The 24,533-nt window shown below is 28.7% G+C and overlaps 3 protein-coding genes across 3 annotated transcripts in view; 1 reads left to right on the top strand and 2 right to left on the bottom strand.

Moving 5' to 3' along the window:
* The first annotated feature begins 254 nt into the window (after positions 1-254).
* Positions 255-1,294, top strand: Mrps24 (mitochondrial ribosomal protein S24). Its single transcript, XM_074259926.1, has 3 exons — positions 255-376; positions 673-853; positions 940-1,294. Exons 1-3 carry the CDS (start codon positions 356-358, stop codon positions 1,227-1,229), a joined length of 492 nt encoding a protein of 163 aa, XP_074116027.1. The 5' UTR covers positions 255-355; the 3' UTR covers positions 1,230-1,294.
* An 89-nt stretch (positions 1,295-1,383) lies between these two features.
* The window catches only part of Twin (CCR4-NOT transcription complex subunit 6-like twin), a 33,330-nt gene continuing 10,180 nt past the window's right edge, over positions 1,384-24,533 (bottom strand). Inside the window, exons 2-7 of the mRNA XM_074259920.1 lie at positions 22,106-22,418; positions 20,081-20,232; positions 6,123-6,353; positions 5,886-6,063; positions 5,681-5,820; positions 1,384-5,096 (exon numbers count right to left, since the gene is read on the bottom strand). Of these exons, the coding sequence (XP_074116021.1) occupies positions 5,023-5,096; positions 5,681-5,820; positions 5,886-6,063; positions 6,123-6,353; positions 20,081-20,232; positions 22,106-22,404 (1,074 nt within the window). The 5' untranslated portion in view covers positions 22,405-22,418 and the 3' untranslated portion in view covers positions 1,384-5,022. The remainder of the gene's footprint in view (positions 5,097-5,680; positions 5,821-5,885; positions 6,064-6,122; positions 6,354-20,080; positions 20,233-22,105; positions 22,419-24,533) is intronic.
* Positions 6,823-8,454, bottom strand: Yip1d1 (Yip1 domain-containing 1). The gene is made up of 2 exons (XM_074259921.1): positions 8,123-8,454; positions 6,823-7,441 (listed from the first exon to the last, which is right to left on the bottom strand). Exons 1-2 carry the CDS (start codon positions 8,340-8,342, stop codon positions 6,885-6,887), a joined length of 777 nt encoding a protein of 258 aa, XP_074116022.1. The 5' UTR covers positions 8,343-8,454; the 3' UTR covers positions 6,823-6,884.

Genomic DNA, 24,533 nt, shown 5'->3' with positions numbered 1-24,533 from the left:
GATTAATGCGCCCGTTGGAACGCGGCAGGGCACTCAACTCGCGGAAATTAGAAAAAAAACTGTAGTCGCGGGAGAATTTAAATGAGATTTGAATTGACAAAAAATATACAAAAATGTATCATTTAATAAATTATTGGTAGTTGAAATTTATTGAAAAAAAAAATTAAATTTTCTACTTTATTTGTCTGTATTAAGGTTCCTGGTTTTATTTATCATAAATAATAATAATGAATCAAATAAAATTCACTTTTCAGTGCTGCTGCGCATGCTTTTAAACACTTTCAAAGTTTATAACCTCAAAGAATAGTTCGTGTGCGGTGTCTCCAAAACATTATCAAACAATAATTAATAAACAATGTCCTTAATTTTAAATCATGTATGTATAAAAACAATTTTTCAGATTAATTAATGTATTTAGTTATTATGATACTTAAATATGACATTAAAGTTAGCAGCCACTCAACAATTTTTTTTAAAAAATAAATCTTTTCTGAAAAACTATTTTTAAAAAATTGCATTTATAATTTTTTAAAATTTCTAAATGTCAATTTTTTTTTTCATTTATTTTTGCCATAATTTATTTGTTAAAAAATTTTTTAGTAATAATTTCAATTGATCAACTTATAAAAATTATTAATTATCTGCTATTTAATTTTCAATAATAATTTTCAGTTGTCAAAAGCACTGCAGCTGAAAACGCTCCAAAGATCAATTCATGTGACAGCAGCGGTTGAAAAATGTCGAGCAGGTCGTTACAGACCAACAATGAGACGCACCAGAGCGCTGACTTACGAGATGGCGCAAAAACCGTTTCAGCTTGTAATGAGAAAATCCTGGAACATTTGGAACACCTGTAAGTTTACTCAGATGATTGTAAAAAATTTTGATAACTTATTGTATAAGTGAAAGCTGTTAAAAACTTGAATCTTTATACAATAGCAAACATCAAGGACGGTAACAGACCCGCAGAAACAGCAGTGGAGGATGAATTCATCCGGAGATTTATAGGTGGCACCTTTCACAACATTTTCGTATCTGAACTAATCATAAAACGGCAGCATAATATTATTAGGATTGCTGGTATAATTGATCGTAAAATTTTGCCTAGGAAATTATACTTTTTAACTGGGTTTAGCCAGGAATTACTTAGCTACTGGCTTCAGTGCCCTGTTAAACTCGAACTTCAATCGGTTCCTACCAAGGAAGATGTGGTATTCAAATATATTTAAAATAATAAATATTTTTATCGTTAAATTTGTATAATATAATTTCTAATAAATAATAAATTGAGTAAGTTGAAATTTTTATGATTTTTTAAAAGATAAATTATTATAAATACAATTTTTTTTTTTTTAAACTTATTATAAATAAATAAAACAAAAGTCAATTGAATTATTTTTTTTATTACACACAATAGATGAATTACTTATAAGCCCATATACAGTTTATTGAATTTTAAATTAAACTTATGAATATTTGTGTACAGACAATTGACTGAATGGATATTGAACGAAACGAAATAATTATGAAAAAATTCCTTGAATTTAAAATTTAAAAATCTACTAGATAAGACTTTAATCTCTTACTTCATAATATGCCTTTACAACTTATTTATTTTTATTCAATATCCAACCAGGTCTCGCACAGCTTTTTGTACTTTTGCACTTTTTGCGAGTATTTATTACATATGTATAAATCAATATCAAAAACAAATTTCAATGAATCACATCACTTGGTAATATATAAATTAATTAATTATGTATATATAAATATAATTAGATTGTGTTAACTATTTTATTTTTATTATTTTTTTTTTCTTTAATTAAATGCATTCGTTATTTTTCAGTCATTTAATTAAAAAATGCAATTATCTTATTTTAAATCGGATGCATCTTGTATTGTACATAATTCTTAAATATTAAAAAAGTGCAAAATATGTACTTTATATATTTGTAATAATTATCTCAAATTGTGCGATATTTTATTTTTTTAATTCGTTTAATTAGCCCACGAGACCCGGTATTTACTTTATTTATTTTTTTATATTTATTTATAATATTAGATATAATTTTCTTATTTAAATTATGACGAAAAAATTATAAGCGACTAAATTATTTAACTTATACATAAAAATTATTATTACCAAAAATTTTTTTCAATCATTGCTTTAATTATTAATATTATTGCAATTAATTTTAAATTTTTTACTCAAAAAACTGAAATTTATTTTTCAGTCATATTTATTGCAATTATAATTTTTTCGTCATAAAAATTGTCTAGATAAATTACCCATAGTTTAAAATAAGTGACGTTTAAATTAATTTGATTAAGAATCAGCGCAATTAATTAATTATAATTCAATAATAATAATAATAATAATAATAATAATAATAATAATAATAATAATAATAATAATAATAATATAATAAACGAAATAATTTAAAATTTACAATTAGTTCAAAATATCTAGTGGTTAATTTTTATTGCTACTAATTTAATAATTTAAAAATTCAAAGATGAGATTCTAAAATAAAATAATTGTGCTGAGTTATAATTTATAAATTATTAAAATTGAAAAATTTTAATTTAAAAATAAATTATTATTATTACTGAAGAAAAAAAAAAATATTGAAAAATGAGTTTATTTTGTAAAGTCAATACATGATGCATCTCAATTAGGCCAGAGATCGAGTTGATTAATAATAAATTACTGCCTTGACACTTTAATGGAAATTCTGAACACCTAATTCGTTTAACTACGTGTTATTTTTACAATATTAATTATTACAGTATTAATTATTTAAATTCACGATTTGCAAATGAATCTTTGATTACTTAAATATTTTATAAAAATTATTGCTTAGAAATTAAAAAAAAAAAAGAATTAAATTAAGCCTATAAATTTCAAATTATTCCGTAAAACCGCTACTTGTTTCATTCAATTATTTTTCCGGTTTAATAAATCTATAAAAAAAAATTCCATTCGTTGTATTTAAATATTAATTGATTGATAAGTTACAAATATGATTTTAAAAATTTATTTACATAAAAATAAAATTGTTCCCGTTTAGTCAAACAAGTAAAAAAATATATATAATTGAATGATAAAGTAGCAGAATTAAATACTTATAAAAAATACAATTAATAAAAATATCTAATAAATATTTAGATAAATAAAAAATGAAAAATGCATTGATAAATTACGTGAACATAAATCATTAATTAATTACTTACAATATCTATATATCTATATATATATTTATTTATTTTTATAATAACTATAATTATCTATTAGTTTATTTATTATTTAATTAATTAATTATTCAGTGATAGATTAATTAATTAATTAATTAATTATGAATATACGTGGCCAATAAGAACAGATTTGTACTTGAATTGAAATTGTTTAGCCAACTCCAATCATTTCGCACAGCCCAGTATAGCGTGTTTGTTTTTATTATTTATTATTTATTATTTATCAATAGTCATTATTATTATTGTTATTTTTATTAATTATCATTATCGTTATCGCTATTATTATAATTATCAATATTTATATTAATATTATTATTATCAATAATATTTCTATTTATTATTTAGTGTTTTAAATGTTTAAAAATACAATTTTCATTGGATGGCAGCATTCTTATCAAAAATTGGCTTGGAAATTGTTGTAATGACATTTAGGAAGTCGTAGAATTTTCGTTATTTTATTTCTAGTAGACTCTAGATCATTTTATTAATAAATATGTGAATTGTTCCAATTAGTCTCAATATCACAGAGGTTTGATCGGAATATTTTGTTACACTTTACTTTATCATTATTATTTCATTACTTATTACTTATCAAGAGTTTCAATAAAGAGCAATAAAAAAAAAAAATAAACAATTTTTTTTTACATTTCTAAATTAATTATTTAAAATTTTTATTTTCAAATAAATTTAAATTGAAGCAACACGAAAAAAAAAAAAATTACACTGAATATCATCCCAGATTATACTCAGTGTAATCTGTGGTGAAAAACAATTTCAAATATAATTCAGATTATACTAATTTATTTTTGGATTATACTCAGTGTAATCCCCGATTTGACCAAGTAATTTTTCTGCTTACACCGCCCCAGATTACACTGGATATAATCCGAGATGATATTCTGTATAATTTGGATTATACTCAGTAGAATCTTGGATTATATAATTTTTTGAAAAATTGTGATATTTAAATTTTTTATTTTTTAATTTATAATTTTTTTTGAAAATTTTGGTAATCAATTTTTTTTTTAATTGTTCATTTTTTTATGTACTTTTCAAAAATTCAATGCAATGCATGGTTAGAAAATATTTAAGGATCATTTTTTGAACGAAATTTCTATTTGGTTTTATTGATATATTTAAAAAAAAAAAAAAAAAATGTACTTTCCGTGTAACTTAAAAAATTTTCAAATGGATGGTAATAAAAATACTAAAGTAAAAAACTGCCGGATAAATATTAAAAATATTGTATTAACATTTTACAAAAGTGAAAAAGTAAATTAATCATAAAAATTGAATTTATTGCTTTTAAAACTCTTAATTATTTTACTTTTTTTTTTTTTTATTTTTTTATTTGGTAGGAAAATAGGTATCTACAATTACCTGATCGCATATCATTAATCATTATAGACAATTAATTACGTTAAATGATATTCTGAGATTAATTAATAAATTGTCAGTTACTTAGTTTAAAATACAATACACTATACATGGGCTAAACGCATTACAACTGCTCCCATCACCTATTACTTTATTTATCAATTAATAATCATTTTTTACTTATTATCATCATCATTAATATTATTATTATTATTATTATTATTATTAATATTAATATTATTATTTGATAAATTGAAAATGTTCTAGAGCCAGAATGTAAGATAGTTATCGGACATTACGCTATTGAGTTATTAATTAAAACGTTCCCTTATTTATTATCATTAATCATTGTTGCTGTTATTATTTTGGCCTAGATTACGTTGGCTGCTGCTACCTACGTGATATCAAACCATTGCTAGTTCCCTGCGGTGTCATTTCTAGCTCAACCAGCAACGGAAAATGATCTGAAACACATATTTTTGTTATAGTTATTGTTATTGTTCTTTCTTTTCATTTTTAATTTTTATAAAAATATTGAAACGAGGACGGAAAAATTAATAGATAGATTTTTCTATCTACATGAAAAAAATGTTAAATTTATAGCGTGAAAAAAATTTTTAATTTACAAGAAAATTAAAATTTAAAATGTGAAAAAAATTTTTTAATTTAGAAAAAAAAAATTGAAGTTAAGCATGTGGAAAATATGTTAAATTTATACCGATAAAAATGTAAATTTTGCAAGTGGAAAATTGATTAAATTAGCATGAAAAAATGTCAATTTAGCTCTAAAAAATTTTTTAATTTTATATCGAAAAAATGCATTATATTAAACTACATTAAACTTACAAATTTTATAAATTTTTTTTTTGGGTATTTAATTTTTACAAATCCATTCCTATTAATTTAACAGTTAATTTTTGTTAATACAACATAAAATAGCCGTGTAATTTTTACATATAATTTTTTTCTGTGAAAGTTTCAAAAATTTTGACAATAATTTAATTTTTGTTTTAAGCTTTTATTATATTAATAAATAAATATTAATTACCTGATGGTATATGAGGGTGAGGGCATCCTACAACACTATTTTCTCTAAACCAATCGGCGCTTAATGGTCCTAGAATACCTAACGGAGTCATGTTCAATTTAGAATAGAAAATGTAGTCTATTATACCCTTGAAATCATACCTGTAATTTAAAAAATTAATTAAATAATAATAATTAATTATGTAATTACAAAAAAAAATACTTACGTATAATTAGTGTAGGGCATAATGTCTTCACTATAAGCAGAAGCGAGCTTGAATGAATGGATAAACTCATTGGGCTTATCGCACCCAGATATTTTCTGTAAGCACGATTTGTAAGTCAGTTCTTTGAAGTCGCGGTGATCTGATGCGACGCGTCCTGATGTAAGAAACTCGATAACTCCTACAATTAAATAATCAATTAGTAGCAGTTTTTATTAAAAAATAAAAATTAATAATTACCAGAGTCGGGCAAAGAATTAAAATCACCGCAAAGTAGCAATTGAACATTAGAAGCGTCAGGTTTGTGGCCAGGGCGAAATGATTGACTGGCTTGTTCAAGCATTGACCGTAATTCATTGCTCAGCATCATTGTTTGAATTAATTTAACATCACAGTACTCCGGATCCCAGTGTATATGTGCAGTGCATACTAATATCGGTTGTTGAATTTGTGCTGGATCCGATGGTATTCCTATTTAGTGCAAACAAAATTTAGGTATTCATCAATTGCTTCATTAGTCATTACTTGTCTCATGTAAATAAATATATCTAATCAATTTATAAAAATTATTTTAAATTTAAAAATTGTTTTTCATTTAAATATTTTAAAAATTATTTTTAATTATTTAAAATTGATAAAAAAAAAAAAAAAAAAAAAAACAATTATTCTAAATTCAAGAATAATTTTTATTTTGATTTATTTTAATAGAAAATTTAAACCGACGTTTGAATTATAAATGCACTAATTTTACAAATAAATTTTATTAATTTAAAAAAAATTTTTGATTATCAAATTGTTTGTAAGTTTAGAATAAATTCAATCCTTAAAATTAATGAAAAAAAAAATTATTATTCTAAATTTATAAATGATTAATATTTTAACTAGCAACAAAAGTAAATTAAAATGAAGAGGATATATTGTAAAGTTATAATTACAATAATATTAATAATAATAACCATAATGACTTTATTAAAATAAATTTAAATCTAGTACAATAATATCTTAAAAAATAACAATTAAAGTAAACACTCCATAGAGCAGCAGACACGGGTAAGCGATAAGCAGCCGCTGTTTTTCTTCTCCAGACATGGCTGAGAAGAGTCTAGACGCGGACAGAGTGGCCCAGGCGACGGCGAGGCTTGCTAGAAGTAGACCCGGAGCTCCACGAAGACTTGTAAAGATGCTTAATCCAGCAAGAGCGACTACTGGCAGCAAGCAGTATCCAAGGACAGAAGCCACTGAAGAAATAGTGACGTTCCCAGTGCTGCTCATCAAATATTGGAGCAGATACATCAGCACACAAGAGGTCGAAGCCAGGCCATAGACGTAGCCAAAGTGGGCCTTGGATCCTGCCAGAAGAAGAAATCCCGCGAGTACCAAGCAGAAAGCTACCGGTCCAGCTAGGTCAGAGTCCTGCAGAAGGTAATTTGCGTCGTCGGTTTGACCTCGTCGGTGGAACGGGTTCAGCACTGCCAGAGTTTTTTGCATTATACGGTCCGGGTCTATTCCCAGTTCTTCCAGCAGCGGAGGTTCGTCTTCTTCGTCGGTGAATCCTGGAGCTTCAATTATTTTTTATTGGTAAATGTTTTTTAATTAAAATCTTACTGCATTATGAGAATGATTCTAGCAGACGTTTGATAATTTATTTTTAATTTGTGAAGAATTTTAGCTGACATTTAAAAATTTTTAGAATTTTTTTTTTTATTGGAAAAATTACTGCAAAAAAAAATTTTTTTTTTTAATTTTTATTCGTAAAAAACTTGAAAAACTGTAAGTGCAATTTTTATAAAATATTTTTTTGTTCTAATTTAATTATTGAAACAAAATCAAAAACCTCGGCTAACTTTAGTATTATAATTTTTTTATTAACAATTTTACAATTTAAAAAAATATGAAATTTAAATCAACTGACATTTAATAATTTTAAGATTTGTTTTTTAATAAATTAAAAAAATTTTTTTTAATTTTAAAAAAATAATTTTTTTGTAAAAAAAAATTCTAAAAATTATTAAATATTTGCTAAATTTATTTTCAATGTCATTAAAGTTAGCCAACGTTTTAAATTTTTAGATTCTTTTATAATAATTAAATTAAAATAAAAAAATATTTTTAAAAAATTCCACTTGTAGTTTTTGAAGTTTTTTAAAAATTTTTTTGTAATAATTTTTCTATAAAAAAAAAAATAATGAACTGTCCGCTTGTTTCATGCTCATACTAAATAATTAATAACTAATAATTACTTTTCCCGAAGTCTGCGCTCGGGTACATCATTTCCCCGCCATATGAGTTCTGGGTCGGGTCCAGGTAAGGTTGCGAGTACGAGAAGTCGCTGGGTTGCTCAGTGCTGTAGTTTTGGAACTCGAATTGTTGGTTAGGTTGTCCGAATCCAGAGGGTTCGAAATTATACTGCCCTTGGGGAGGCTGCGCCCACATGTTATCTTGCTCGTTGTACCTCGACATTTCTTCTCACAAGTACTCAATAAACTTTAACTAGTTTTTTTATCACCTTAATTTGTTACACTTTTTCAGATTCACTGATACACTTTGTTGACAGCAAGACGAAAATGACGTGTTATTATTATTATTATTATTACCATACGACTGAAGAATTCTTACTTGCCGCTCTGGGAATAAAGATCATAGTTGATCCAAAATCTGATAGATGGCGCCACTAAGATAGTTTCAGCTGTTAGTTGTAAACCAGAAATGCGCGCTACGCAATGACATTGATAATGACATTCGACAGGTTTGCTTTTAGAATTATATTAGTACTTGTGCATGACATTAAAGTTAGCTGTCACTTGACAATTTAAAAATTTTTTTTAACAAATAAATTTGCTCCAAAAAATTACATTTTTATTATTATTTTATAATGATATTAATGTTAGCAGTCAGCTGTCAATTTTAAAAATTTTAATAACAAATCAATTACAATAAAAAAATGCCCCTAAAAATTTTTATTAATTTTCACATGTGGCATTTTTTAATTATTAATTAAATTTTTTTTTAATAATTGCATTATTATAAAATTTTAAAATAGTTTTTAATGTCTGCCAACTTCAGTGTCATACTTAAACATTATTTAATTTTTATTAACAAACACATTTTTGCTAAACTCAAAATAAACCTAACCAAAATTTCAGGTAATGATAAATCCAAGCGAATTAAATTAAAAAACATGATCCATCCATCCAGTTGGATAAAAAAAAAAAAAAAAAAAAAAAAAAAAAAAAATTCCGACTTATCTTCTCGACAAAACTCGTAAGTAAACTCTCACCTCAAAGCAATTGAAAATCGAGAAAGTGAATTTAATTTAAGGCCAACTTCTACCTGAGTATAAATAAATCAGGAGTAGTTTAAATAATAAAAAAGATATAAACTACGCATACGCAAAGTATTTTATAGATATCACGAATGTATTACAACCGGTCGCGAAGTAGTATCTCCAAGTAAAGTTTAGGTTGAGAGAGCACACCAGGAGAACCAACGATCGACCGCCCAGTTCTCATAAATTACAGTGAATCAATATCACGAGAGTGGGCTTTACAAGAAAGCTTTTATCGGTCAGATGAATGGCCGAGTCTATGGCAAAAAAACATTATTAAAAAAAATATCCGAGATGAAAAAAAGTGAATAGAGGTTTTTTTTTTTTTGTATCTGCCTATAGAAGCCTAGAAGTATATATACATACAGCCAACATGTAATATGAAAAGCTCGATAGAGCGATGCCTAAGGGATCCCATCAACCGTCAGTCTTTGTCTGCTCGTTTGACAGCCAAGCCAAGAGTAATAAATTCGCCAGCAGTCAAATATGTCACGTTTAATAATATCAAGATATACTCACTCCTACCCGGGTGCGTTTTATTCCTTCAAAGAGTATTTAGCACGGTAATAAATTTCATCGACTGGGCGATATGACATATGAAGTTAGCTGGTTATCAAGAGGCGCAGTGTTTATTCATTTCTTCTTCTTGGTAAGAAGAATATTCATAAATATGTTGATAAGTAGAAAAATATTTGCACGAAAACATGAGTGGGTAATTAATTAGGTGCTTCGATACTCTCCTCTTCTTTTTGTTGGTCTTGTTCTTGCTTTTAGTCTGGGTTGCGCTTCTTCTTATTCTTCTTATTATTATATTCTTATTTTACATTCTCGTATTATTTTCTTCTTATTCTCGTTAATTCCGCGGTATTTTTTATTTCCCGTACGGTCTTCAGAGCGTTGCGGTACAGTAATGTATGGCACGCCGTTTTACTTTTTAAACTCATAATAAAATAGTTGTCATAATAATTCATCAAAAAGACCAATTCCATAATAATTATAACAATTCCATGACAAATCGTACCGAGATATTATAACATCGTATTTTTTTACTTTATTAAATATTGTGCGTAAGTAAAATATTTACAAACTATGTATACATATTGAAAATTGTGTGCATTTTTATTCTTTAACATATAATTAGTTATTTCATAAGAAAAGAAATAATTATTTTGATTTATGTGTAATATATACGTTGAGTATTTATTTAGAATGTACAATTTCCAATAGGCGAATATTATTGATGCTGCATCGAATTTTATTTTTGTTTGTAGGAAGTGAAATAATATGACGATTTTATAATTTCAAGTACCGTCCAATAATAACTAAATATTTCAACGATATAAAAAATTAATGGCTTTAAAATTATGTACATAATGCTAATTCCTTAAATTTTTAATTGACTCTAAAGAATTATAACTTATTGTTGAAAAATTTTTTAATGTTATTTTTGAAGACATCCAAAGTGCTAAAAAATCTATATAATTGACCATTAAATTTCTGTATCTAGTAATTTTTTTTCACATTATTAAATAAGCAACGAAAAATCAAAAATAAATTACCAGAGAAAATTTTATTTCATAATGAAATATGAATAAATTTTTATAAATCATGAGCTTAATTTCATATTTATTCATGATGTTCTATCATCATAAAAATTCAGCAAGTACACTATAACAAAATATTTAAGGAATTATTTTAACTGTTTGAATTAATAGATAATTCGAAAAATTATTTTTACGGACAGTTACGAATGATTTCATGAATTAAAATTATCAATATTGATAATTTTAATTCAAATTTTAAATTAAAATTATCAATATTAATAATATTAATTTGAAGTCTGAATTAAAATTATCAATATTGATAATTTTAATTCAGACTTGGAATTAAAATTATCACTAAATATTTTCAATGCAGTCAATACAAAATGGTGGGATTTCATTGGTCTCATTCAAAAGTGGAAAATTGGCCTTGGGTATTGAGTACTATCCCAGTAGTGACCTCTCAGTTATTTTATTTGTTTTAAAAAGCAGTGCAGCCCAGTTGTATTATGGTTATGTTCTACAAAACGCACAAAACGTTTGAGTCCTGCAGGATACACACATGTGTATTTAGACAAGATTCTGAGCATTTTGTACGTGGCCTATATGGTACAGTAGTATTTTATTAGTCGTCTCGTGGCGCGAAATCGAAAAATTCGAATTCCATAATAATCTAGTAACTTTAAGGAAGCATGTACAGCAAAGATTTTTAACTTTCCGTTAAAAAAATTGATAATTTTTAAAAGTTGGGAAGTTATTGGTTCCACCCCGTTTTTCGAAAGTCGAGTTTTCACCAGATCTCGACATTTTGAAGTCCTAGGAAGCTTCCCGAATGTTTCTGAGATGATGTCCGCGCGCGCGCGCGTGTGTGTGTGTGTATGTGTGTGTGTGTGTGTGTTACGATGTGACTCGCTTATAACTTTTGAACGACTGAACCGATTGGAACGTACGAAGCGGCGTTCTAAAGAGTTCCCTCAAACTTAGATTTCCTGAGAATTTGAACCGATTCAGACCGATGGATTTTGAGAAATTTTGAAAAATCCCAAAAAAATAAGAAAAAAATCATTTTTGAAAGTGGTTTTTTGGAATATCTTTCAAACGGCTCGATCGATCAACTTCAAAAACTAATCCGCCCTTAAGCTTGAAAAACTACGTTGATTGCCGCTAATCCGGTCAAAATCAGTAGATTCGTTCGAAAGATATCGTACAGGAAATAAAACCCAAAAAAGTGTTTTTTCGGAATTACTCCGAAATTTCTGGTTTGATCAATACAAACTTAAAGATTCTTTATGAGGCTTAAAGAAATGCGTTGAATGCCGCCAACCGCAAGAAAATCAGTTCCTTTATTCAAAAGTTATTTCGGTTTGAAAACTCAATAAATAGTGTTTTATCAAACTTCTATTAGACTTTTGAGCTCGAAGAGCTCAAAAGTATAGAAAAGTTATCTCTTTGAGCTCGGAGAGCTCAAAACAACACATAAACTGTATTTTTAAGCTTGAAGAGCTCAAAAACGGCCTCCCTGTTTAAAAACTCCCATAGGATCCCATCAAAAGCGACAAAAGCCACTTAGAAACCAATAGAATGTATTGGTTTCTAAGTGGCTTTTGTCGCTTTTGATGGGATCCTATGGGAGTTTTTCAACAGGGCTAAGTGTAATTTTAAGCGTCCAGGTATGGAATTAGCGGGAAGTTGCAGGGATGGCCTTCAAGGTCAACTGTTTTCCTAATTCTATTTTGAATTTTTTTGTTTTTTGAGATTTCTCAAAATCTACTGGTTCGAATCGGTCCAAGTTTTATTCAAAATCTAAGTTTGGTCAAGCCCTTTCGAACGGCACCAACCGCGATAAAATCGGCCGAGCCATTCAAAATTTATGAGAGCTTTACATACGGCCATCACCGCGGGAACATTCGGAGGGCTTCCTAGAATAGAACCTCCAAACGTCAACATCCATTGAAAACTTGATTTTCGAAAAACGGGGTGAAATCAATAACTTTCCAACTTTTGAAAATTTTCAATTTTTTTTAGCTGAAAGTTAAAAAAATTTGCGGGCGGGGAGGGTCCAGCATGAATGCGAGCGAGTGTATATGCAATTTTTCTTGATTAATTTATAACGAACAATAAATTTAAGTTGAGATAAAATGTTATCAATATTAACCAGCGAATCATTTGTTAAAATACATTTATTGATATATTTTAAATTTAAACTAATAAACAAATCTTGTGTGACAATAAACAGCCCACCAATCCACGAGGTGTCGTCGTTATAACGCATCTAGTAACTTTGCTGAGTATTGGTAAATTGCATCGTGTAAAAAGGCCTATTACCAAAACCTGGTTTGAGTAGTTAAGGGGGATAGCCACTGTGACGCTGGAAAAAATAGGCAATTTTCGGGAATTTTTTTTACTAGGATAATAAAGGAATTTGGGGATCGGGTTTTTTTTGTTTTATAAAGTATATGTTGAGGATAATTCTCCTAAATTTTTATTCAAAAATATTTTGTTATCACAAAGTTATAAACATTTTTGTAGAGCACCAAAAAAATTTCCCCCTCCATTGCCGGTACTGTAACTCAAAAACGGATTATCTGAAACAAAAAAACCAAACGGCATTTTAATCTATAGGAATGTCGCTATCGTCGCACGTAGGGGATTTTGAAAATTTTGATTTGAGAAAAAATGGCGCCATATTGAAAATTTTTTCGTCTTTTTCCTCATTTTTTGGACTCAAACAGCCTTAAAAAATCTTAAAAATTAAAATTTTCAAAATCCTCTACGTGCGACGATAGCCACTAAGTAGACGAATACGGGGAAACAAAAAATTGAGAATCGGTTCATATTTACGAAAGTTACAGTACCGGAAAGTTTGAAAAAGTCGTTTTGAGAAAAACGCGAGTAAAGTTTTAAGAAGATTCTCGCAACTTTAAAATCTAGTCTTTCACAAAATATTCATACTCACATCAAACTATCAAGTCCTGGGCCATATGAGGGTTCTTCCTCCTTATCTTTAGTATTGACCTTGACTTTTTTATTTTTTACTGGCCGTTTCCATGCGGCTTTCAGCAGCTTTAACCCGAGTAGCGTCGCGCTCAGCGCAGTATGAGTAGAGTGTTGGTCCTACTTTAACATCGAGATTCTCTAATATCTTCAGAGTTGCTAGAACCCCATCATTGAATGTAATTGTTGAAATATATAAAGCTATTTCAACAATAAGGGAACAAGAAGAATTTGTTTTTGGGGCGAGCTGCCACACTAATGCATTGAAGCTTTCATTATTATTTTGTGTAAACCCACCGACACATCGTTCCAATAACTCTGGATTCGATAGATCTTCATAAATCGGTATTAAAGCTTCCGCAATATCTGCAGGAAGTGGTGGTTTTTCAACTAATGAGTCCAAAGTATTTGTTGCCACAGCTTTTTGAAATTGACACCACGAATTTGCACCTTCAGGACAAAGAAAATGCTGCGGATCTTCGGGTGATGAAAACTTGTGATAAAATTTTTGCCAAATAGCATTATACATCTCATCAACATCATTAGAATGACGTCTGATTGCTAAACCATAATACTTTGTAAATTCATTAATTGCTTTGTCCGTTAATCGACCTTTCCCACCTAAACTTTTCTGTGTATTTTCTTCTTTTCCTGTTTTTGTCTTTTTGTTAGTTCGTTGCTTCTTCAAAGCCCTTAGTCGACTGCCCATTCGTTTTTGCACGTGATTAATACATTCCTTTTTTTTATCTTCACCATGTCCCCATACGGTTTAGCATCACAAATATTATTTTATACGTTTTAGTGTCACCATCACCTATATAGTTTACATACTTAACGTTATGTAATAACTCTGATCGCATAAACATCTCTTTTATTCCATCTACCTCCATTTGTCCAGAAGAATTTTCATGGTTTATTGGACAGTCTAGAGCATGGTCTTGCATAAATTGATCGTATTCAGCTGTTCCTTTTTTGAGCTCATTAGCGCACACATCTTACAATAACTGGATTTCATACTTACATCTACGATTTTGCCAGTGAAGTAACCAATTAGAGAAGATATACCAAATGAAGATTTAAACCCTCTTTTCTTCCAACTACCGTCACCGGAGACAGAAATTCCAGGAATGTCATTGGATTTTAAATGCTTGCAGGTTTCTTGGATTTCTTCTTTAGCAGCTTTTTCAACACTAAATCACAACAGTTTCTAGCTGCATTTCTGATTTGTGTGACCAGACGATCGTAAAAGCTATGGAACATTGGTCGTGGTAAATCCATGAAAGCACAAAATCTTTCAGCTCCAGATAACCCAATACCAATTATCCGCATTGCAAAGATGAAACGGCGATTAATTTCATACGCATTCTTGATGAGTGGACATGAATTTATCAAAACTGGATCACATTTTTGCAATTCACAACTAGTTTAAAACCTAATTCTCGAATACTTGTCTCAGTAAAGTTTACATCACCACCACACTTTTTACACGATACACAGCCACTTAGTAAATTAAATATCGAAAAAAATTTATAATTTTGTAGCTAATACTCGAATCAATTGTACAATCAGATTTTTGTGATAATTTCCTCTTGGAAGCACTATCACGTCGTTGAGAGCCAGTATTTTTTCAGTTTCATATCTGTTGAGCGGTCGATTAAATTTTTTCCTGTCGTTTGGCAGTTTTCTTTCGTTTTTAATAACTTTACTTTGTTTACGATCCATTATTTAACAAATTTTTTTGTTAAATAAACAAAAAAAAAAAGATCAGAAGATTTAAAAAAATAAGTAAGTAAACAATAACGAGTACACTAAGAAACTCAATAAATTAAAGAACGAGTGTGTATTCATACAAAACAACTAAACTATGAGGTACAGTATCTCAACAATAAGAAAAAATATACGTTAAAAGTCAAATAATTGTAACGGTTGACAATCGTGAGGGAAAACAATCGCCAACCCGTACGAATCAAAGACGGAGCGAGCAGGCGACGTTTTCGTCGAAGCGCCGCGCGTAAAACGGTCAATCGACGCGCTCTTATAAAAATGACTATAACTCGAAAACTATTCGGAATTTTTCTATAAAATTTGAAATACATAATTTTGAATATATAAACTTCAGTTTAATGAAAAAAAAAAAAAAATTTTTTTTCCGAAATTTTACAGTGGCTATCCCCCTTAAATTTTTTAATGTCAGGTGGCAAGTACATCACCGCCATGAGAATAAATGACCTTTGGCTACAATGGTTTACACCAACGCCTTGTACCTTATTTTTCTTTAATAAAAAAAAAAAAATAAATAAATGACCTGATTTGAGTAGTACTGTTTTCGACCACGAGGTGGTGTCTTGAAATTTACATTTGCTAATAACACTACTTTTAAATGAGACGATAAAATCGCGCGATTTTGTATTGGCTGCACTGATGTTTTAAGCATCTAGTGATAATTTTAATTCATCCTGTGAATTAAAATTATCAATATTGATAATTTTAATTCAGACTTGGAATTAAAATTATCAATATTGATAATTTTAATTGCTAACTTACAGATCGACTTAATTATTGTGTAATATTTTTTGATAGTTTAAATAAAATTCAATTGATTTCCATGATTTACTATTCTGTTGTTTTGCTTACATAAATTTCCAATGATAAAGTATTTTGTCCGTTATCGCACTAATTATTGTGAAATTTTTAATTTATAAATTTCTGGAGCCCTTATCAATAAGAATAATTAATATAACTGAAAGCATATGAATTAAAAAGATTACTGCAAAAAATAACTGTACAAGTTACTTATTACATCAATCATAATTCTGGTATGTAATTATTTGGATAGAGAATTATTGAATAATAATATTAAAATGCTCCATATACATGTAAACATAATCTCAAAATTGATAATTATCATTATCAACAAAATATCAATTAATCAATTAAAATTTAAATGATAAAAAATTACATGAAAATAGGATAACTTGTCATCTAATAGTGATTCTTTTGAGACTTTAATGATCAAAGTTACTTTTTTTGATACAATACAAAATTGAAACATAAGTTTAATAAATTTATATCATATTCAATGATGATTAATATTTGTATATTATATTTTTAGGGACTGAATTAATTTTATCAGCTTAGTGAAAATTTAGCTTCAATAAAATTCAGAAAATATTTCATAGAACATATTTAATATTAAATAATAAAAATGTGTTTGTTTTTTTGTACCATAATTTCTAAGATGACGAAAAATTTTTATCTATACTTAACAACGTAAACAAAATTTACTATCATATGTATGACATCGGCAAATATGCCTACAGCTAAAAATTCCAAATAAAAATTGATTTCTGCCTTACAAACATGTCAGAAAAATTGTAAAAAATAATATCTTAAAAAATGAAAAATGCTCCAAAACCCTATGTTTCTATATGCTGATGGAATTAACACTATCAAAAGTGAAATAAAAATAGATTTCAAAAAAATAATCTCAAATAAAAATTATGTCAAACATAATTCAAAAACAGTAAAAATATTAATTATAATTTAAACCTTAGGTAAAAAATCTTAAGCATTAAAAAGTAAAACGGCGTGCCATAGTAATGGGAGCGCAGTGACATAATTCTCGTAGAATCTTGTCAAGGTGTGGTACTACAATAACAACTGTTGTTTTTCATCCTCAAAACTCTTTCAAGTAAAACATTGTCTGCAGTTTATTCTGTAATAAAGCTAACATTGTACCGTTGCAATAATTTATTGTCGACCTTTTATTTTATTACAAATAAATAATCCTCTTTATTTTTAAATTCAACATTATTCATTATTCATAATTTACTATTAAATATTAATATTTTATTTAATAATCTCGTTAAATTGAGTAGGCGAACTTTATTTTAGTTTCCAAGACTTGCACAGCGTTAAATCATTTAGGAAAATGAAAAAAATTCAATTCTAAGTTTAGTATCTAATTTACGACGCTTTAGGTCATTTTAATGCCCAAATTTTTCTTGCTACGCCGTGAAGAATAGTTTTAAAGTATCTTATTGGTTATGGGGTTATTTTTTTTCCCAGTAAAATAATATTTTTAGATCTAAGAGCTGAATGATGGAGTATTAAGTATGTTAAATTCATCTTTTAGTCAGCGGAATTTAAATGGATAATTTTTTTGTTTTTTATTTCATAATATTTCAACGCAAAAATAATATTTAGAATTATTATTAATAAAAACAATTGAAAAAAATTTTTTTTTTCTGAAAAATGCTATTATTTTGATAACAAAAACATTTCTTCAAATGATAAAAAAATTGACTTCTTAGAAAAATTGAAAACAAAAAAAAAATTGTTAGACTTGGGTAGACATGATTTTCCTTAGATAAAATTCTAGTCAACACTATAACTTACAAAATAGGGCTTAGTAAATATGTATTTGACTGTTGAACATAAATTCAAATATGAATATATGAAAGATGTTTATTTAATACACACAGGAATGTAAAAGTTGAATTTATGACAGATCTTGAGGGGTGAATTTATTGGCTGGATCGGGGAGCGTGCCACTTTTCGCGTGTAAGACCTTAATAGATACTCGATAAAACTGGAGCGAACTTGATATTTCTCGAGTACTAAGAGTACCAAGACCCAGTATAAAGGTATTATATATATTAAATATATATACATTAATAATGTTGATGTATACTACGAATACGACTAAGTATATCATACGATTGCGTGTCGATTTCATCCCAGCTCCCATCAATTATGTACGATCGAGCGTTAATTGGCCTGAATTACAAAAATCCGGATCCCGGCGCACAAAATTGTAACTTATATGTTATGTTGCGTATTTATTTTGAAATAAAAACAATAATGATGATGAACGAAAGGGCTGAGACACAAACGCGAGTAATAAGTGATGATCGTTGGATCCTTTAGCACTTTTGCCTCTCATTTATTTCAAAGATCGTTAAGTTCTGTTATGCTATTTGTTATAAATATGTATTTATATTTATGTGTATGATAAGTGTGTGCATGGGCATGGTAGTGTATATTTATTGTATGAATGTGGGTAATAATATATATAAGTACCTGATGCGTTTCATTACTGACGAAATAAGAGCATTCATGATAAAATGATACACGATTATAGTACAGGTTTACTCCGTTTGCCATTTATTCATTTTTTTTTCTTGTTACACTCTTAGTGTATGTTATGATCTTGAAATATTATTCCTATTTGTGTTATTTATTAGATTATGACAAGATAATTGATAATATTAAATTATTATAATATTAACATAGTTGATAACGATTTAATATCAATTACACTCAATGGAAAAATTATGAGAGAAATAAAAGCTTCTTTTTTTATCGGGATAGTTAATTGAGACTCGTGCTAAAAATTATCGGAACTTGCAAATAGTTATGTGTTTCATTTTTTAATTATATTTGTAACGTTAATTAATTATCTGCTAAGTAATGAAATATATCCTTGAAAGTCGCATAAAAACCGTCGCATGGGTTAACGGATTTATTTATTTATTAATTTTTCGATAAAATATTTTTTTTTAGCGTAAAATTAAAAATAAATTAGTTTAAAATTGTAAAAAAAATTTTTCAAAAAAAACTATAATATTTTCTTTAGATAAAGAATTGAAAATTTTGCTTATAATATTATTCAAATAATTATGGAGTATTTTTAAAAATTTTGGCAAAAATTTTATTCTCAAAAATTTCTGTAGTAAATGTATTAAAAAATTTGATAATAATATTAGTTACGGATCATTTTTTAGTCTTACAGTCCCTTCATTTTTTGGTATAAAAAATTGAAAAATAAAAAAAAATGTAAAGAAAAAAAATATTTTATTTTATCTCATTCAATAATTAATAATCATATGAAAAAAAAAAATAAAGATTCTTCCCATTAAAATTCAAATTTACTTGTAATGTATGTAATACATGTACCATATATTTTCACAGAAATGAATTATGACGTGACGTAAATGCACTAAAAGCTTTGTCTGAAAATAGATCGAATAATGTTCCCTGACACCGAGGATTTAAATTATACGTATCAAATTGAAGCGATGACGCAATCATAATACCAGCAAACCAGATTTTTGAATTAATCAGTGGATTTTAAGCTTTAGTTGGAATAATCTCTGAATATTACTCTCTGTTTCCGTGTCAGTGTAATATTGATTCAAATCCGTCATTATTTAATAAAATTAATAATAATAATTTAATCCAATTCTTAAAGCATTAACCTTAATCGATCGATCTAGATTTAAAATTAAAAAATAAAATTTGGTTAAAGATAATGGTAAAAGACAAAATAGACTCACCATTGTCCCAAGCAGCTTCAGTAGTCCGTAAAAGAGCTGCTAATCCGATATTATCCCGGGGCATAACGCGGTTCAGCATGTTGTCCGAGCCCTCGGCGTTGGCCATCGCGAGTTGATTGAATTCCACGAGGTGCTCTTTAATAAGCGTGAATCTAAAAAAAAAAAAAATAGTAAAATTGAAGGGTCGATTTTTTTTTTTTAATATATAATCCATAATTTATAATAGAATAAATTTGGAGGTAGAGGGAAGGGGTTTGAAAATATTAAGGATAATGTGGACGTCAATCTTGGCACTCAATAGCCACACTATCGAGCACATGCTTTAAAGTATCGAGAGGTTTCCACATCAACTGTAAGAGATGAGAAGTGCAGGCGTATCACGTATCCTACTATGTGGAATACAATCTCGTTTAGTCATGTGAAGCACGTAACCGTACAAGTGCTTCTCCGTGACTACCAAGACTTACATCCCTCTTTACCTTCCTTCCTTCCTTCCTTTCCTCTTTCTTACATACACACCCGTTTTATTATTCTCATTCTTATTTTCATTCTTACTTTATTTCCATTTCATTTGTAAATATAATTGAATAAGAATGAACATACTCTAGACGATAGACGATTGACGATTGCTTTAAGTTAAGCGTCTATTCATTTTGTTTATTTTGATAGCTCGGAGTCATTAAAAGCTCATTTTGCTCCATTAGTTTTGGTACTCAATTCCGAGACTCATAATCCTTCATTAGTATAGAGAGTTTTTTATTGGGGAACTATTTTTTAGTACACGGTAAGAAAATTACTTCGTTCACGGGAAATACTATTGGGAAAATTTTACTTTTGCTTTGAGGTATTAAGATAAAATTATTTTAAGAAATTTACTTGGGAGTTAAGAAAATAAAAAGAAAAATTGTAGATTAAAAGACTGATAAACTTTTTTATAAGAAATTAAACTAAAAAATAGAAAATTATTTTGAATAGGTATTTTATGGTGAAAAAATCTACTAATTATATATTTATTAATGATTATAAAAAAAAAGAAAAAAAAAAAGTCGAACTCTGTAGACAATGATCTCCAAAAGAAAGTTTACAAACAAAGATCGATTTGTGAATGGAAAATTAAACATTGAAAAATAAGAAAAGTTTGTTCATCGAAAGAGCAAGATCATCCAAGTGAGGATCCCCCAAGAGTCTTTATAGTTTGTCCTTGAGTTTTTCTTTCAGTCCCCTGCTGAAAGTTTATTGCACGAGAAAAGTACCGCCCGGAGAGAAGACGGGAATCGTCCTGGTCCTAATAATACACACAGACACTAAAATCAACTTTATTCTCTCAGCTCACATCCATATCCCCGTCTTTCTTCTCTTTCCTTTCTTCCATTCCTTAGATTCTATTTCTTCTTTTTAGCCTTGCTCGCTCTTACGTACACACAAGATTCGTAAGAATATTCCGACAGAGTCTCAAGCACCTTCGAGCACTCACATTAAGTTTAACCATTGTGTACTTTATCACCTGATGTCTAATGTCTGAATGTGTATTATACACGATTGCATTTATATGTCCCCGTGTACTGGCAAACTTAACTTTATTTTAAATGCCAGGATTAAAGAGTCCAGTTTGTGATATTTCCTCGTCTTATTGCTTCGGGTTATCAGACTAGGCCCATTACCGTGATCTATAGCGCCCAGACGTACTTTGCTAATAAAAAAGTTACCCTGGAAACTAACTTGTACTCCTACATTACCTCACCGCATTAATCTAACGGTCCCTATACGATTCAGCTATTAACTATTCGCTCAAATCTCTTAAACTATCATCGACATCCAGACTTCTCTTCGTCTTCGTCCTTGATTGATTAGTACCATAACTATAACCAGCCTTCTTTGCCTTCATTATTTTATTATAAACTACATTCCGTAGGCGAAGTGCCGGCTTGAGAAAAATCTTTTTAATTTTTGACTTTAAAACTTATTTATTTAATGATAATTTAATTTATTAATAAATATTTATATTGTGAGGTTAATGATACTTACTTAGCTGTTCTGTAGAAGATGGCGCACCCGTCGACGTATTTCCGATCATTTTCTGCCATGGTCTTAGCCCTAGATTTCGGGGAGAAAATTCCGTCGTAGCCTTCGCGCTTCAACTCCGGGAGGAAGAAATTGTAGAATTGGTCCGTTTCGACCTCCTGAAGGCTGATGATATCCGCTGAATAGTGACGTATTTCCTCAAGGATTCCCTTTTTGCGGTACTCCCACTCCAGGGCCCAGCTGGGGCAGTAGCCGTACATCTGCCGGGTGGCATACTTGTCGCAGAGAACATTGTAGCACATTACTGTAAAAATGCCTGGAAAAGAAACAAAAAAAAAATTGTATTTTTTTTTTTTTTTAAATATGGATATCGATCCCAAGACGGGAATCGAACCCGGAACTCTCTGGTTGGATGCTTGAGGAGCTCACTTTGTTCCAGTTTTTTTTTTTAAGTTGATCTTTGTTTTTAATTTGTAGAAAAATTAAATTGGAATAGAATTCTCAGATTTTAAATGTTAATGTTAAAAATTTATAATAGCTTGATAGCTACTAAGTTGACGTGAATCGCGAAAATGAGCTTTACGACTCTGTTGGTTGCATTTAGGAATATAGAAGCAGGTAGCAGGTTTAATGTGAAGGCTCTACAGCAGCTCCCGATCTGCAAATAGGCAATAGACTAAAGGAGGTGGCATTAAATTCTCATCTTGTTTCCGTTTCTGGGGCTGCTTTTACGGGAGAAGCTCCGTCTGGGTGTTTCTGTACTCTCTGGGGCAGGTTAAGACAGACAAAGATTCAACACTTGGACGGGTTGATATTCCAGCAACCCACAACCAACAACCAACTTACTAATGTAAGACACTCACTCTCATTCGTTCGCAATGTATATCTCTAATACCCAACTAAAACTTCCTGGTTTCGCGAACCTCCACTAAGTCTTGGCTTTACTGCTGTAATGAAATACCCGCTCAAACATTTACGACCCGTCTTATCGTTATTTTATTCCTATTTCAGAGTACTTCATCTATCCTATACGATAAATTGTTTTTATCAAACAAACATTTATCAATCAAACAAACTCACATAATTTTCGTTGCGTTAAATAGATATTACACGGAAAATAAAATATTCTTAATGATTTTTGTAGACGTTTATAATTTTTTAGTTGCAAGAATAAATGGTGTCAATATTATCAACTTCAAACGTTAACTGAGGAACGATGAATTTTATGAGATTAATCAGATGTCTATTGGTTTAATAGTTTTGTTTGGTTAGACATGTCTAAAAAATGTCTCCATATTAAATATTATTTAATAAATAAATGTTCATTCAAATAATTAGTGGATAACGACTATCAAAAAAACGAATTTATAATTAAAACTTACTATTTTCTAAACCAAAATAAGCAGATTACAAATGAGCAATTAAGCATGTCCTATAAACTAAAACTTTTTCCACAACAAGCTGAATTTTTTAGTAAGAATTATGTCTTTTAGTGTAGTCATTTTTTCAGCTTAGCCTTTCAAAAAAAAACCGTCTTATCATTATTTATTATCCTAATAAAGTTAAGCCAGCGAGTTATTAAAACGAGAAATAATTTTATAAATGTATTTCTTCAAAATAATTTTGTTCTTAAATTAAAAATATTTTTTTTGAGTAAAGTATTTTTTTCTTCGTACCTTCAAGTGTTATTTTTCAAAAATTCCCGCTTTTTTGCTTGCAAAACGCCATTTTCATGAACAAGCTACAGAAAGCGTTAATGAATCTTTCAGTTAAGATCACCAAAATGAATAAATACATAAATGATTTCAATGAATCCTCATAGAAGAAATATTAAATGGATGATGATTTTTAAAATAAAAAAAACGAGCTTATACAATTACTTATAAACGATTATTATTATTATGTGAAAACCAGTATCAGTGATTTTACGGGCTGAAAGTGCAGTTAAATAAGGAATCCCGAGACCCCGGTAAGATAATAATAACTGAAAAGTAGGTTTAGATGGGCTTTAAAATAGCCAGTGAGAGTGATTTTGCAAAGTAGCTACTCGGTGATTGAGTCTACGGAGTGTAAGTATGTCGGAGCGAAATTAACAACTTCGATATAGAATATAGAATATAGGAGATAGGAGATACTTAGCTATATCTATACATATAGCTATATGTATTAGTAGATACAGGATACGATGCATCATAATTAGTTGGACGCATCTGGCGGCAATGGTTATTATCCTCTACCCACGTGGACGATCGTTTCGCAGCAAAACGATTATATTATTATTCGTATTATCCTGGAGTACCATTATTATTATTATCATAGTGAAGCTGCCGGTAGGTATCCTCGTAATCGCAACCACGCAGAGATCGTTTTTCTTTTTAATATTTCGTTATTTATTATTTTGTTTTGCTTTGCTGTATTTTTTTTTTTTTAT

This window comes from Cotesia typhae, unplaced genomic scaffold (assembly GCF_013202065.1).
Source record: "Cotesia typhae breed Kobodo isofemale line unplaced genomic scaffold, CoteBio_Ctyphae contig_22, whole genome shotgun sequence".
NCBI lineage: Eukaryota > Metazoa > Arthropoda > Insecta > Hymenoptera > Braconidae > Cotesia > Cotesia typhae.
Note: the sequence above shows the minus strand (reverse complement) of the source record. Positions and strands in the feature narration are given on the sequence as shown.